At 38.6% G+C, this 16,414-nt stretch overlaps 1 protein-coding gene across 5 annotated transcripts in view; it reads left to right on the forward strand.

Moving 5' to 3' along the window:
• Positions 1-16,414, forward strand: part of ADCY7 (adenylate cyclase 7) — a 67,849-nt gene that overhangs the window by 39,621 nt on the left and 11,814 nt on the right. For all 5 annotated transcript variants that reach the window (XM_056360387.1, XM_056360388.1, XM_056360391.1 and 2 more), the window contains 10 exons: positions 4,185-4,312; positions 4,555-4,713; positions 8,191-8,323; positions 9,627-9,812; positions 10,744-10,787; positions 11,615-11,695; positions 12,739-12,811; positions 13,611-13,708; positions 14,310-14,394; positions 16,005-16,142. In XM_056360387.1, coding sequence (XP_056216362.1) covers positions 4,185-4,312; positions 4,555-4,713; positions 8,191-8,323; positions 9,627-9,812; positions 10,744-10,787; positions 11,615-11,695; positions 12,739-12,811; positions 13,611-13,708; positions 14,310-14,394; positions 16,005-16,142 — 1,125 coding nt within the window. The remainder of the gene's footprint in view (positions 1-4,184; positions 4,313-4,554; positions 4,714-8,190; positions 8,324-9,626; positions 9,813-10,743; positions 10,788-11,614; positions 11,696-12,738; positions 12,812-13,610; positions 13,709-14,309; positions 14,395-16,004; positions 16,143-16,414) is intronic.

The raw sequence follows: 16,414 nt of genomic DNA on the forward strand, positions 1-16,414 counted from the left end.
GAAGCAGAGGCTGCTCTGGCTTTAAAGCTAACTAGCAAAATCACATTTAAATAGAATTTAAAACAAGAATAAGAAATTTAGCAAGTTGTTACTGTAATTCTAATTCTTGAGTCTGGAGGCTTATCTGTATTGCTCAGGAAATTGTCTGACAGCAATAAATGGTTGTAATAGCGCTGTAAGAGGTACTGTATACAAGGTCTACTGAGGAGCTTTGCTGTGTTCAGTTAGAAGGATCATTTGTTGGCTCTACAAATGGAGAACTCTCAGGCACACATTTAAAGTCATAAATTCAGTCATATTGCATCAGACCCCAATGAGTTATTTAGATCAGGAATAATAATTAGTAATGATACTTACAGAAAAGTGTAAGAATGGGAAGTAGATTAAAATGGTCCCTATTAAGACATGCCCTTACTACTGACCCTTTAGGCTGGCCGTAGTTCTTACTGGTGCCACTTCTAAGTGCTGCTCGAAGTTAATTTCTTTGCAGCTGTAACACAAAGTTTTTGTGTTCTCAGATTACAGGGACTGCATCACATAGGTGTTCACGTGATTAACTCTGTGTGGTGATTTCTGTTATTTTCTACAGCTGAGCCTAGTTCTGCGTATATGTTCTGTCATATCCATTGATTTTTCTGTATTAGGAGGCAAAACGCTGCATTATATTGCATCTTATGCGATATCAAAAAAAGCAAATACCAACCCGAATTCTGGTTCTAGAAATTTAACATTGGTGAAGCATAAGTCAAGACTGACTACCTATGAAAACTTCCCATGGTTTAGAGATCGTAGAATCATAGAATGGTTTGGCTTGGAAGGGTTGTTAAAGATCATCTAGTTCCACCCCCCCCTAAATGTTGGTTTGATTTCATAATTGACTATATTTGGATATACTGAATACAAATTAGAAAATTAACGGACTTGGAAAATCCTGGTTTTATGAAATTCTAAAAATTCTTCAGAAAAGTGGGAAAACCAAAATTATTAATATAGCACAGGAGTGAACTTTAATTAAGTCTTTGTGGATATCACTGAATAAATTCTTAAATATATCACTGATTAAAACCTGGCTTAATCCTAGTTAACGTTTTTGACTAAATGACATTGCTAATTCTTATATTTATAAATGACATTGCTAATTCTTGTATTTATATGAAGTCAGTTGCTGTTAAAACTTCAAGTACTGGCAAATATGAGTATCTTGCTAACTATTGCATTGCTGTTATGCAGCTCTTAGGAACGCACAAGGTCATGTCATCTTAGTTGCTATGAGCTTTTTATGCCAAAGTAGAAGCTGAGGTTAGACATTTGGTCTTTTTTTTTTTTTTCAACTGTTCGTCAGATACAAAGGTAGAAAATATTCCAGATTTTGAGTGGTATGTTTTAATTTCTCACTCCTGTCCGCAAATCGCACTGTTTAAAAAATATCTGGATTTAGTGAGTCAAGGTCTTTTGCAACTCTGTGGTTAAGCTGTAAGAAGAGGTTCCTGCTTTTTGTGCTATTTTTGTTCTGCCAGGGAGTATTCTCAGTCATCTTTTCCATAATGTAAAAATGTTGTAGCCTTCAATTTACCTAACAAAAGTTGATGGCTAATGTGGACGCTGAGCTGGATACTGAAGTCTAATAGCTCTAATCTAGGGCTAGGTTCCCCTGCTGATCTATTCAAGCTTGGCATTTGCTGCAACACTCAGAACCTACTGGATGGCTGTTGTGGTTTAACTCCAGCTGGCAACTAACTACAACACAGCCACTTGCTCACTCTACACCCCCTCCCCCCCCCAACCACCCCGCTGAGATGGGAAGGAGAATTGGAAAAAGGTAAAACTCATGGGTTGAGATAAGAGCAATTTAACGCTTGATACAGGGACAGAGTGTACCCTCAGCAAGTTTGCTGATGGTACAAAACTGGGAGGAGTGGCTGACACGCCAGAAGGCTGCGCTACCATTCAGCAAGACCTGGGCAGGCTGGAGAGTTTGGTAGAGGAACCAAATGAAGTTCAATAAAGGCAAGTGTAGGGTCCTGCACCTGGGGAGGAACAACCCCATGCACTAGTACAGGTTGGGGCTGACCTGCTGGAAGGCAGCTCTGTGGAGAAGGACCTGGGAGTTCTGGTGAGCAGCAAGTTGCCCATGGGCCAGCAGTGTGCCCTGGTGGCCAAGAAGGCCAGCGGTACCCTGGGTTGTGTAAGGACAAGTGTGGCCAGCAGGTCGAGGGAGGTGATCCTCACCCTCTACTCTGCCCTGGTGAGGCCACATCTGGAGTGTCGTGTCCAGTGTTGGGCTCCCCAGTTCAAGAGACGGAGCTACTGGAGAGGGGCCAGCGGAGGCTGTGAAGGTGATCAGGGGCCTGGAGCATCTCCCGTATGAGGAAAGGCTGAGAGAGCTGGGGCTGTTTAGCCTGGGGAGGAGAAGATGAGAGGAGATCTTAGCAATGTCTACAAATACCTTAAGGGCGAGTGTCAAGAGGACGGGGCCAGGCTCCTTTCAGTAGAGCCCAGCGACAAGACAAAGTGCAACAGGCACAATCTGCGACTCAGGAATTTCCTTCAGAATATGAGGAAAATCTTCTCTACTTTGAGGGTGACGGAGCTCTGGAACAGGCTGCCCAGGGGGGTTGTGGAGTCCCCTTTTCTGGAGATGTTCGAAACCTGCCTGGACATGATTCTGTGCAACCTGCTGTAGGTTACCCTGCTTTAGCAGGGGGTTGGACTAGATCTCCAGAAGTCCCTTCCAACCCTGATCGTTCTGTGATTCTGTGAAATAAAATAATAATAGTAGTAGTAATAATAACAACAATTGTAATGAAAAGGAAAGAGAAAGAGTCAGGAATTAAACGTAAGGGTGAAAAAAACGGAACAAGTGATGCACAATGCAGTTGCTCATCACCTGCTGACCGATGCCCAGCCAGTCCCCGAGCAGTGATCACTGGCCCCAGCCAACTCCCCCCAGTTTCTATACTGAGCACGATGTTCTATGGTATGGAATATCCCTTTGGTTAGCTTGGGTCAGCTGTCCTGGCTCTGCTCCCTCCCAGCTTCTTGTGCCCCTGCTCCCTGGCAGAGCACGGGGAACTGAAAAGTCCTTGACTTGGGGTAAGCACGACTTAGCAACAACTAAACCATCAGTGTGTTATCAACGTTATTCTCATACTAAATCCAAAACACAGCACTGTGCCAGCTACTAGGAAGAAAATTACCTCTATCCTAGCCAAAACCAGGACAGTGGCTTAAGATGGTGGAGAATGCTGGATGTTCTCTTAAGGCTTTGGCTGGTGAGGGAGAACAGCTTAGTGTTTGGTAAATTGTCACTGATTTGGGCTGATGCTGGAGTTGACTGAAGAATTTGTGGGCCGTTCCCACAGCAGAGAGGGCTGGGCAGCCCAAGGTGTCAGCTAGCTCAAATTAAACAATCTCTACTCATCAGTCAATCACTATACAGCCTCACAGAATTAGCCTTGGCTTGCTTGCAGCCTTTTTAGTTAAAATTCTTTGATAATGTTTTAATGAAAGACATTATGAGGAGCTCTTTGCTCTTTCCCTTTCCTTTCTGCAGCCAGTCATGGACAGCAGTCCCCCGTGTTGCACAGTTAGGAAAGAGTTTTCTGCTGTCAGATAGTATTGCGAGTTTTTTTTTTAGCAATAGAAAACTGTAGCATGTGCTGGCTTCCTCTTCAGTTATATTTGAAACAAAAAAGCTCGTTTTGCTTCTGCATTTAATTCCTAACTTCTCCCTAAATTCTGTGCAGGTTTTACAATACTGCACAATGTTACTTATGAGGTCGCCATGCAAAAATTGAGGAAAATGTGAACAAACTGCAGATAATTCAGGTTAATTCAGATGTTAATAAAGATGAAGATTAAAAGATAAGCAGATTTCATCCTTTAGATGGTAAATTCTGTGACAATTTTATTTTTATCTTTATTTCCTAATGGTACACGGTGCCAAGAATCAAGTCAGAAAGTAGCAAGGTGATTTTATTTTAGAAATGCTTGAAGTGGTCCTTTTGGTTACCCTCCAGTGAGCAACATCCAGGGATTTGGATGTGGGAAAAGAGAAGTAAGCTTTGCTTCAACAAGGATTGAATGAAGCTTGACTTTCTCAAAACAATACAGACAAGTCCTAGTTTTGGTGGTGTTAGCCTACTTGCAGTAAAATGTTAAATATGTTTACTGTAATTTCACAGGAGAATGAATGCATGAGAATAAAAATCCTGGGAGACTGTTACTACTGTGTCTCAGGTCTACCTGTGTCCTTACCAGTTCATGCCAGGAACTGTGTTAAAATGGGACTCGACATGTGCGAAGCAATAAAGTAAGTATAGCACAGAAAACTTTTTAGCGTATAAAGGCTATGAAGTTATTGAATAAAGTCATTCTTTGTTTTCTTGTCAGCATTCAAAGTGTATTTATTAGTTGGATATTTACACGTTAGGTCATAAGCTTGTCTTTTTCCTTTGCATTAAGTGTGCAATGAGACTAAACCTTAACAGATCTCCAGGAGGAGGAGAGAAAATCAAGTGTGACTTACACTTTAATACCCTCTTCCCTCCATAGGCAGGTGAGAGAAGCCACAGGAGTGGATATCAACATGCGGGTTGGTATTCATTCTGGGAACGTGCTGTGTGGCGTGATCGGCCTGCGTAAGTGGCAGTATGACGTCTGGTCACACGACGTGTCCTTGGCGAACCGCATGGAGTCTGCGGGTGTACCTGGGTGAGGATCGTCCCTGTCAGTGCTGATTCACTCTGTCATCATGGTTTTCATAATCCTGGTTTATGACTCTGGAATTTGTAACTGCTGTGACACAAATCCTCATACTGGGATGATGAAAACAGTACAAATGTGTACTTACCAGAGCTGTAAAATGTTAGTATTTTCTGAGTTTGTTTTCAATGGACTATAAAATTCTATTCTGAAGCAAGCAACTGCTTCTTTACCTTCCCTTCATTGGAGAAACATGTACCTTCAGCAGTGCATTATGTTGACTTAGTTAATTTGTGGTGTGCACTATATTTGTAAGTTTAGCTAAAGAATAGATTATGCTACTTATATCGACAAGGCAAAGCTGCGTATTTACCTAATGTTTCTGTTAATCTATTGATCAGTCCCACTTGATTTGTATTAGCTCTATATTCACCACCCTTACTCCCCCAAAAACACAACTCAGTAATTAAAATACAGCTTGATGAGGAGCATCCAAGCAAGGAGAGTTTGGAGCTGCTGGTTGTTGCGTATTCTCTCTGTGTACCATTTGTCATGGGCAGAATGGGAAGGATAAACGAGTGGTCCTGAGTGCAAGCAGTAATGGGACTTGCCATGTGCTGCTCATCAATGCAAAGCATTGGGTTCGGGGTTGATATTCATGCTGCCTTTTTTAAGATTCTTATTGAAAAGGACAACTATAAATGTTTTTAGAAAACACTAGCATTTTGTATTTTCTCCAGCTAAGAAACTTTTTTGTAGTCTGCATCAAAAAGGACCATATTAATAGTTTCCCTTTTTCCATTCCTAAATGAGACCATGATTTTGTAGGTTCTTGGTAGTCTGTAAATTAGTAGTTATTAATTGAATGGCATTCATGTGGGTGTATGTTTAAGCATTGAAGTAATTGTTTCTTTTGGAAAGGGATTCTAACCAGTCACATTATAGGATTTCTTACTACTTCTGTGCCTCAGACAGCTTTTAGGTATATGCTTGTAACTTAAAAATCAGTTTTTGCAAAGTAATAAGGAGATATGCATATCAAATTATTCTTTTGCATTGGTGACCAAAATAGAAAGAAAACTAATTGGAGCTTGGTTTACAGTTGCAATACCATCCAGGCTGAGTGTTTTAGTATGTTGACTCAGCATGTTTAAACAAGAGTATGGAGTTGTAAAAGTTTCTTTTGTTGGTAAAGCAAACAACGTGACTCTGAATATGGCACCAAAACATATTTTCTTAGTCACGTTTAGGACCATTGCCTACTCTTGACAACTTTGATTATTCCATTATGTTCTTCATGCTTATGTTTAGTAATAAAGCTGGTTTAGGTTGGCATGCTGATTCAGAAATTACACTTAATACTTACTATATCTACACATGTCTAGCACTTGCTTATCACGTGTTTCACCATTAGCCAGAGAAAACCTTCCACTTGTGGAAGACTGAGCCTCACAGGGAGGAAGGGTTTCTATTCGTTTTGCAGATGGTATGTTCTATTTGTTTCCTGCTCTGTGTAAAAATTACGTGTCTGGGATTTCCCATTCCAATGTTAGCTAGTCCTGCTCCTTTGGAAGCAGAAGTTTTGTCATTAGGAGCAGTTTGAGGTTTTTATTTAAAACAGTAAGTATATATATTTTGGTTTTCTGTAAATGAAGGAATTCTAAAGACTTTAGAAAGGATGCAGGAAAACTTCTAGCGTTACAAATATTTTATTTCCATTGACAGAGTATCCTTGTTTATCTTGCTGATTTAAAAAAATATTTGTATCCCTAACAATATAGTACACTAGTAAAGCAGAAAGGACTAGCATAAAACAAAAATTAAAAATGCATTTATGACCAATTCTCTCTAATATGAATATGCGTAAAAGATCAGAAGATGTTATTCTCAGGGCTGTTAGCACAGAGTGCAGTATGCTAGGTATTCTGTGCTAGCATGGGAAGTGCAAGAGTGCATGTTACAGCTTGCCTTTCGGAGACAGCTTTAGTGGTAGCAGCTTTTGGTGATGTGCTGAGCCTGGAATCCACTAAGCATTAATAACCGCTGAGAAATCATCAGCATAGTAATTGAAATGGAAAGAAGTTTGCAGTAAGATCTGAAATGTATTCTGACAGTGTGATTTGGGGAAGAGGGGAGAGGAAGCTTAGTAAAATGGAGAATGGTTGATAGTGAACAAATGTACTGCTTTTTGAGATCAGTGGAAAACCACAGAAAACTTGCTGCAGTACGTGATTCTGTTTTAAGGCTCAGTTAATACGGACATCACTTAGTATGCCTCAGCCTCTGGGAGAAAATGATGCTTTAAAATTTCAGATGTGAAGGTTTACCTCGATTACAAAACTGCATAATCAAGGTAACAATTGAAAAACCAGTTTTTTTGGAGACCATTACCAGTAAGCAAATAAAACAGTGCATCCTTTATATTCCAAAACTCTTACCTTTTGTCTCCAAAAGTATTGAGGAACTTTTTTACTCTTTGTTGTGGGAAGCTGCAGCCAGTGGTCTCCATGTCTTGGCTAAATCATCTTCAGGCAAACCTATATCCAGCGTAAGGAAGATAAAAGGAGATGGGACAGTGATCCCCTTGCTCTCTGTAGTTAGGCAAGAGTGCTGCACTGTCAGCTTGCTTTCTGGAAATGTTCTATTCCCAGCTCTGTGCTGAGGGATTGTAGGATCGACAGCACAGTGTTTAACCCTTCTGTGCTAAGGAAAAGTGAGAAAAGCTGTGAGAAGATGAACAATGAGAAAGTAGGATATAAGAAAATAAATGCTATTTTATGAACACGCTCAAGTTTCTTGTTGAGAAATTCTGTGAAAAGGTATTACTCATATTTTATATGGAAATAGGTGATTTGGGATACTGAACTAAATTACATGTGAGGGAAAGTGTGAATGGATACAGAAAAATACTAGTTGCGTGTCTTGGATGTGTATTGCTGTTGTTGCTGTGTCATGCTTTTCTCTGATTGTTTCAGTCAGAAAAGACAGGCTTTCAGACTTACCCTCCTAGTTAACAAAAAACCTTTTCCAGCTTTTTTCCAGATTTTGTAACCATCTCCTCCCCTCCTCGTGCATTTCTAGCATCAGACAGTCCTCGCTTGCATTTTGTGTGAGCTTTCACTGCAGCTCTTGCCATCTGAAACAACCTGCTTGTGACTGTCTTGTCAGTCATCAGACCTCCTTTGATGACGTTTCTTCTTGTTTCTTACATGTCTCTGCTTATTTCAGTTTAATTTTATACTGCTACCATCTCATGCTAGAAACTGTTTTTTAGCATAATTGCTGTGAAAGACGTGTAATGAAGAACCACAGGAAAGGGGACTGTAAATACAGTTTCAAGTACTGGCAGGATTTTGCAGTTGGCAGCCAAAGCACAAGATGGCTGAAAAGCAGAAATGTTCGCAGTGGCCATTGAAATGTAAATGAAATGCTTAATGTGACCTTTCTGTAAGTGTTTGGGTCTCTTGTTCTTTCTGCCCTTCTCAGCCGTGTACACATCACTGAAGCAACATTAAATCACTTAGGCAAAGCTTATGAAGTAGAAGAAGGCAATGGACACCTGAGGGATCCTTACCTTGAATCCATGAATATCAAAACCTACTTGGTGGTTGATCCAAGGGTATGTGCATGTTTTTGAGCATGTATATTTATTCAAATGCATACATACATGTTAGGTACATAGGTGTCTGTGGTGCATACACCTTTTTAATTCAGGAACGGGATTAAAGCATGATATGAGTCATCAGAGTAGCTTGGATTTGGGACTTCAGATCTGAAAGCTCATCCTGTTTTATGACATGTCTGTTAGCTTGAAGGTAGTAAGTGTTGTGCTGAAACCTCTTATGTGGTCCCCTTAGAGTAAAAATAAGTATTTGACTGTGTTGGTGTGAAGTGTCTCTCTCACAAATTCAGGTCAAAAGGTAGGATACAGTGATGAAAGAATACCTGTACTGTGTGGGCACTTTCAGACAGAATATTCCCTGTAAAATAGCTTCTGGCATCTTCCTCGCTATCTTAGATGTGAGTTTCACCTTCTTTTAAAGGTGCGAAGTTAGCAACTGTTGGTTTCCCCTTTAAAGCCTGGTAACTGCAAACACCTGGAGCATTGCTATTTTGAATTGGCTTGTGCTTGATGAGTAAAATATTTCAAAAGAAAAAAAGAATGAAAATTACAAACCTCTTTCCTTCAAGGCCTTTACAGGAAGGAGCAGTATAGAGCCACTTCTAATTAGCAAGAACGCAATTTTATCTTTGTTGTATGTTTTATGCACCCAACACTGCAACCACCCCACCCCCCAACATTTACATAGCACATATTCTCAGAATGAGGATCTATGCCTATTAAAATAGCCCCTGCTCACTTGTGATGTTAGAGAATAACCAGTCACTGATGTATCACTTTATTCTGTAGTTTTAGCTTCCTTGTAGGCCCACAAAGGTATTACTGTATACCCTGTATATACTGCCTGATCCTTCACCTGTGACGTAGGGATATAATCTAATGTCGAGTCTGTAATTTGTGGGATCTTCTCCTAACCACAGTTCTGACACACCCTCGCTCAGGAATTGGGAATCTTTTTCCCCTGCTGGTGTGCTGACTGCAAGGGAAACGTATCTGTTCGTAAGATCCTGCAGTGTCTTGCATCATAGTAAATAAACCAGCAAGTCTGAATGTTGCAGTGTTACAAGTGAAGGCTTGTAAAGACAGCTGAAGCAAATTCGTTATGTCATGCTTTGCTGTAGCTCACATTAATTAAATCAGATAAAGGAATGGAGGTTGGCTGACATGTTCCTGATACGAGTTCAGAGTCCTACTAAACAGCTAGATTATATAGTCCTAAACTGTTTGAGTACAGAGAGCTTCGTTTCTTTGTACTTTGTATAATTTTCTGTTTTCTAAATGAATACCTTTTTTCTGTTAGTCCAAACAATGCATATCAAATAATCATCTCCCTAAAACAAGAGTTAATGACGGGCTGAAGATGCGAGCCTCTGTTCGGATGACGCGTTATTTAGAGTCCTGGGGAGCAGCCCGGCCGTTTGCCCACCTGAACCACAGAGAAAGCGTGAGCAGTGACTCTTCAGCTTCACAAGGAAGGCGAAGAAAGGTGAGGGTCAAAGTAACGATTGCCATCCTACAATTGCAAACTGCTTCTCGTGTCTATGGTGTGAAACTGGAAACCTGACACGGTTTTTGTGGCTGCATTTCTACGGTTGGTGTTCAGTGTGTACACAGAACTAAGAAGGCATCTGTGCAATAAATTTCTGTCAGAACTTAAAAGTATTCAAACTCTGCCAATCTCTGCTGTGCTATGCTCATAGTAAACCTTCAAAGTAAAAGTAAAACTTTGAAACTGTCTTTTTTTTCTTGACATTTTACTATCTGGTGGTCCTGCTCACTACAAGTAGTTTTGGAAAAAAGATAATTCATCCCAGTGTCCAGATGCACTCAACATTTACTTAAAAAGTGTAGAAAATTAACAGTCCCTCCATGTGCTCCACCTGCAACAGGAATTTATCAGTAAAGAATTATTAAGAATTCTTAAGATTTTAAAATTTAAGAAAATTCATTTTTTCCCTTCCATCTGTCCTTCCTGAAAACTGAAAGGCATGTGCATGCTTTTAGGCGTGCTCCTGGAGGCACACCAAGGCTGTATTACTGCCTGTGGACAGGTAGCTGTCCACAGGCAGTAATAAATTTATTACAATTAGATTTTAAATTAACTATCCAGCCATTCAGGCTTGTGGAAGTGTTTTCCAGTCTACTTGCTTCTGCTGATGTTAGTTATTTCAGTGTGTGGAGAAAAGTAAAAGATCTGTTCAATTATCTTCTAACAATTGTTTTGGTCAGAAAATGTTCACTTGCTAAAGCAGAAAACATTGCTGGAAAGGGTTGATTTTTATAAACTTTTCTATTTGAGAATGGCTCTTTATTTTTATTTGTGAATACAAATGTTTTTGGCAGCTTTCTGAGGTTTATTTTCAATAGTTGTTTGCTATCTTCTGAGTAACTTATGCTTAATTCCTTATTTGATGTAGGAAATACCTTTGTGTTCCACTGGGCGCCAGAGAACTTCAGATAGGTTTGTCAGTTACTTTTTTTTTTCTTTTTTGTTAAATACATGATCCTGTGTTCCACTTGCTGTTCACTGTACTGTAAGCGTGTGATCTTCTGGATGATTAATCGCTGTTGTATGGTATTGCTACATTAGAAAGGTTAAGCTGAATCTTTGGCCTTTAAGACTCCTCAATTCAGGTTTGTTATTGTTTGCAGACTCTAAAAGAAGCTTCCCCCTCTTCGTCCTGCTGGTCCCTCAGTCACTCAGGTTGCATTTTGCTTTATGGGCTGTAGCAGGATGGAAGGGAGTAGGGAAGTAAGGGACATAGAGCAGTGGAAAACAAATCAAAGCACCTCAAAACTTGTCTATGTGTATATACTGTAACTGCTTATGCTACCACAGCTTTTGGTTTTCTTACCAAAAATACTAGATTTTATTTGTAAATACTCTAATACAAAATAAATACAGTTTAACATAATATTGTAGGTAAATATATATTATATTTTACAAGATATGTCTTTGGTTGGTAGTATTATTTCATGCCATTGTAAAGTAATAAAAAATTTGCACTATATGTAGAAATGCTTACACCGTACCTGTACTACTGAGTTAATGAAGTAGATGATTTTTACTTGTAAGACATTTTATTAATATTATATTGAGAAGTGCATGATATGAGTAACTAGAGAAATGCTTAGTAAAGTGCATATGAGTGTGTGTGTTCATCAGCTTTGAGCATTCTTGTTTAACTTCTCTGGTAGTTTCCCCCACTTGTGTACTGAGGAAGTGTGGTCCTCTGCAGCCATTAATGCTGAACAGCATTTGTGACATGCGCTTCATTTTCTTCTCAGAAATTCATCTCAGAAGGGAAGGATAGAGGAAGATATTTATGATGAAATGATGTCAACCATTGAGGGCCTGAGTTCAACTAAGTATGCAGTATTTTATTTTTTTATTCATCTTTTCTTTGAGAATAATGGGCATTTTCAATTTTAAGTCTGGATGTAAAATTTAATTCTCAAAAATGAAAAGTTAAAAGGATTTCTGTCTTGCCTTTTTTTTGGGTCTTTTAAAAATTTATTTTAGTTCCTTTTTGGTTTTAATTTTAATATCATGAGAATATTACTGCATTATTATAGTAAGAAGCCAATGGTTAGTCTAGCTGTTCGATGCACCGTAGTGCTATGAAACAGCAAAATTATTGCCTTGTTTCTTATGACTGTCTGAAGTAATGAGCTGACGTGCACTGTAGGATGGGATAGGAAGTAATGTTTGTGTTCTGATTATTAAAATAAGAAGCGTCAGGAAACGGGGTGCCGTCCTCAAACAAAACCTATTCATAAAGTCAAACACAGTTTTGGGGGTGGTAATAAAATTGTTTTAGTGTCTGGTTCACTGAAGGTAGGTGGTCTATCAGCAGCGGGTGGTGCATTTGGCACTGTATTTGCATTTAGAAGCAGCTAAACATAGGCAAGTTTATTGGTTTGGGTTTTTTTTTTTAATTTAAAATGCATTATTGAAATTCCTATCAAATATAAAACTGCATTTGAGAAGAAACCCTCTTTCCTTTCATCTAAATTTTAGCCAGACTGTTATCACTGTACCTCAGCTATTCCTGATAGGGGCCTGATATTATTTAGGGGAAATTTTCAGAGGCTGTGAGCCATCTCTTAACGTCTGCTATTATACTTTGCTGTTTGTAAACCTTGGGGAAGTTCTGGGGTTACATTTTGCATGTAAATGGCAGACACCGCTGTCTGTGAAGAGTGTTCTGGATCTGCCTGTCAGCTACATAAAAACTTAACCACTCGTATGTTATGCTATGGAACCAAAAGACCTTGTAGAATGGTCAAATGTCTGTAAACCAGTGGCACTCTCACCCTGTGCGCTGTGGAGGCTCAGCTCCAACGATGAGTTTGTGTAGTCTCCTTGGCCTGTCGCGTACATTTTGTAACACGTGTCTCTTTGAATGCAGTCCATGGTGTGGCAAATCGGATGACTTCTGGGGATTTTCACTGATTTTTGCAGAACCCGGTCTTGAAAAAGAGGTTGGTAAGAGCAGAATAAGCCTTTTTGGTCTTAGATTTGCATTTCAGAGGAGCCTAAGAATGTATATGAGCCTGCCTTTTCGTTCTGAAACTGGATTCTGGAGGTGACTGTACATCCCAAGAGCTTTTTAGGGACTAATTGAAAGCAGATCTCATGATTCATTTGAGTTGGGCGTTCTTCCTTGAGAATGCTAATTCTGTAGGTTAAAGGAGATTGTCTCTAACCTGCAATTAAATTCTTGCTATAAGGGACTTAGTAGGAGTTTGGTAACTTTACTATATGAAGACCTTCTCTCAAAAGTAATGGAATTTAAAAAGAAAAAAACAGTATTTCTGCCTCCATAATGAAAATACTTTGCTTTCTGTGGTTGTTTCATGGCAAATATAATAGTTATCTGTTAGGTACAGTGTACTTTTCCTGTTTGAATACCTGTTCTTTAATTTACCATGCTGTGGTGTACCATATGTAGTTACTGGGGGGTGTGTGTGTGTGCGTATACACTTTAGGTTTACTTCTGTGTATATCCTTTTTTTATAAGGATTTTGACTACGTGTATCTGTGAAGTGCTGATTTACATACTCAGTGGATTTCCCTCTATGTTTAAAACTATCCTTTGGACTGCTTTTCTTGACAGATGTTCAAGTGAATTTTAATTGGTGTTTTTCTTTTCCCTTTTAATTCTATGTATGTTTTTAGTAGTACAGTATACATTTGCATATATGTGTCATCACAGAAATGTAACAGAATTTAAAATATCTCTGGAATTACCCTTAAGATTTATTGTAATCTGTGTTTCAGTATCGCACCATTCCTATTCTAAAACTGAAGAGTTACTTCGCATGTGCCAGTTTTGTGTTCCTCTGTATATTTCTGATACAGATGCTTATAATGCCAAAGTGAGTATCAGTATTTTAATAATTTATAATTAAAATTAGCCAACAGCTAAAGTGAAACTCACGTGCATGAAACTTTTTTTGAAGTGTAAACTTTTGGATTTCCTGGGTGTTTGCATTTAAGAAACATAGGCCTCTTAGGACTAATTCACCCCTTAGTAAAGGAGTGCGTTCATGTTGTTGGCATAACAGCCTAGATATCAGAATGAAAATAAAATAGAAATATTTCTTTAATATTGTGTTTGCTTAGTAGTACACACAGGGAGATGATCTGTTAAGTGAGAAATACTGTTTTATAAGAGTACTTGGCTGTAAGCACGTTGAGTAAGCATTAGAAAAATGGGATTAGCTGGTTAAAATGTGCTTGGTGATCCTTCTGTCTATAGACATGCAAGGAGGGAACTTTGAACTTCTCATACTTCTGGGAAAGCAGATATTTGATAATTCTGATAACCTGTGCAATGGTATGGACATCCAGTGCTATTAGAAGAAAAATTCTATTTAAATTTAAAGAGACACTGTTAGCAAACATTTGTCTGAATTACAGTTTGAAAATGTCTTTTCATTTAACAGTGGTTTGTTTACTGCTTTCTCTTCTGTTTAGAACTGCAAAGCTAGGAATTTCCTTTGGCATTGTTGCAGTCATCATTGTACTTACTTTGTTTCTGTGCTTTGCTGAGAAATGTATGGTAAGTTTATTTAAAAAAAAAAATAAAAAAAGTTGCCTGTTCTAAAAGTGGATGGATGTAATTCAGCAGCTTGGTCTGTCTTTTAGGATGATAAATTAAGCTGTTGATTTTAGTAGGAGTTACAGGAGCATTGAACCTTGGGCTACTGGAAGATTTCATTGCCTGAAACAGATTTTTGTGTCTGAAAAATCTCACTGTAATTCAGAATTATTTGAGTGCAAGAATAGACAGGTAGGAGGAAGGAGGAAGATAGTAATGGTTGCTCAGTGGGGTTGGGTTTTTAAAATTTATTTTTATATTCGTCTATAATAGTAATTTTGGTTTTGAATCCTGATATTTTCTGTACTGGAAACAATATTAAAATCAAAGTAAGCTTGAATGCAACATTAGTTTTCATAATAATATATAAAGCCTCGTGAAAAGTATGAATTATTATTAATTTATGGGCAACAATTTCATAGCTGTTAGAATTCCAACTTCACTATTACATCAGTTAGGACACTGCATTTGTAGTTCCTCTTTTTAATTAATGTTTAAAAAATCTAGTGATGTAGAGACAGCTAATGACATAGAGTTCAAGGACACAAAGTTCTTGGACTGGAGAAGGATTTTTTTTAATTATCTGGAGACAAGAGTGGGAGAGGGAAGAGATTTTAGAGAGTTCCTTGCACGCATCAAATCTATGTTGTGCTAGGCCAAGGGTGAGAGGGAATTCTGAAGTTCTGTTGAGAACATGCCACCATCATCCTGTTGAAGGGTGGGGGTGGTGGTCTCCCAGGAAAACTGCTACAGAAAGAAATGGTCTCTTTCAGAGCCAGGTTCAAGTTGTGTAAAAGGGAAAGGAAAAGATTAAATTGCACTCTGTATGTAGGATAAAGCTTTATGATTAATGTAAAAGTACAGTTAGGTAGCATGTATGGATTTTATGCATCTATGGGGTTTATATATGTGAGTAGATGGACATTTGTATGTGTGTGTGTAAATATATGTCTATGTAGACAGAGAGGTGTGTGCACCGTATGGTTTCTACATACATAAAGACACAGAGAAAAGAAAAATTCCAAGATTGCAATTGCATCAGACTCGAGTTCTGCGCTGGGAGTGTTTTGTTATAGCAGCCTTGAGTAATGCTTGCAATCATTAAAAGTACATGCTTTACTAGATGTTCTTCTCTGTAGCGACAAATGGAGGATATAAGGACAGCAAGAAAGGGGACTGTCTAGGATTGGTTTCAACTTAGTCATCTGAAAATGCAGTTCCCAATATAACATGATAGCTCTCTTAATTAAAATATACAACATAGGTTGTCGCTATATTTTTAGTAACATTTCTCCAGAACTTTTAATCAGATCGTAGTTTTTTTATTTTTAAAGCAGAAATTCAGAGAATTTTAGCACCCGGCCTCTTTGAAATAAGGAAGCATTGTCTCCCTTTTCAGTTGTGGAGAGGCACTAGGCACCTAATCTAACTAGATTCCGAGTTCTAAATTAGGATTCCAATGAAGACTTGACACCCTCCTGCAGAGAAAAATTATTTTAAATTTAGAAATACTTCTTCCCATGTATCAGAGTATTATCCATGTTACTGAAACAAAGTAATTTTGTTTACAGAAGTGCTGCTCGCAACAGTGGCCTTTCCTGCGCCATCTCTGTGCAATCTCGGAGAAGGTGGAAACAATGCCGTTACTTAGGCTTCCTTTAGCAGTCATCACTATCGGTGCCTTGCTGATTATAGCCATTTTTAATTTGGTAAGTAATTGCATTATCTTCATTCTGTGACATCCAGTTTAAGTAGCTTCCTGTATTCTTTTCATCAAGTACGTGCTTTTTGCTGCTGCTTCTAACATCTGATTCGCAACGTGAGTTGATTTACACAAGGATAATACACAATGTCACGTAAAAGCATTAAAAGTAAAAACTCCCGGTTTGTGGAAATAGAATTACATTCTTGTTTATATCACTGTTTCTTGCTTTTAAGATGGCATGTATAATTACTGTTGGGTTTAACCCTCATCACTAAG

This window comes from Falco biarmicus, chromosome 15 (assembly GCF_023638135.1).
Source record: "Falco biarmicus isolate bFalBia1 chromosome 15, bFalBia1.pri, whole genome shotgun sequence".
Taxonomy (NCBI): Eukaryota; Metazoa; Chordata; class Aves; order Falconiformes; family Falconidae; genus Falco; species Falco biarmicus.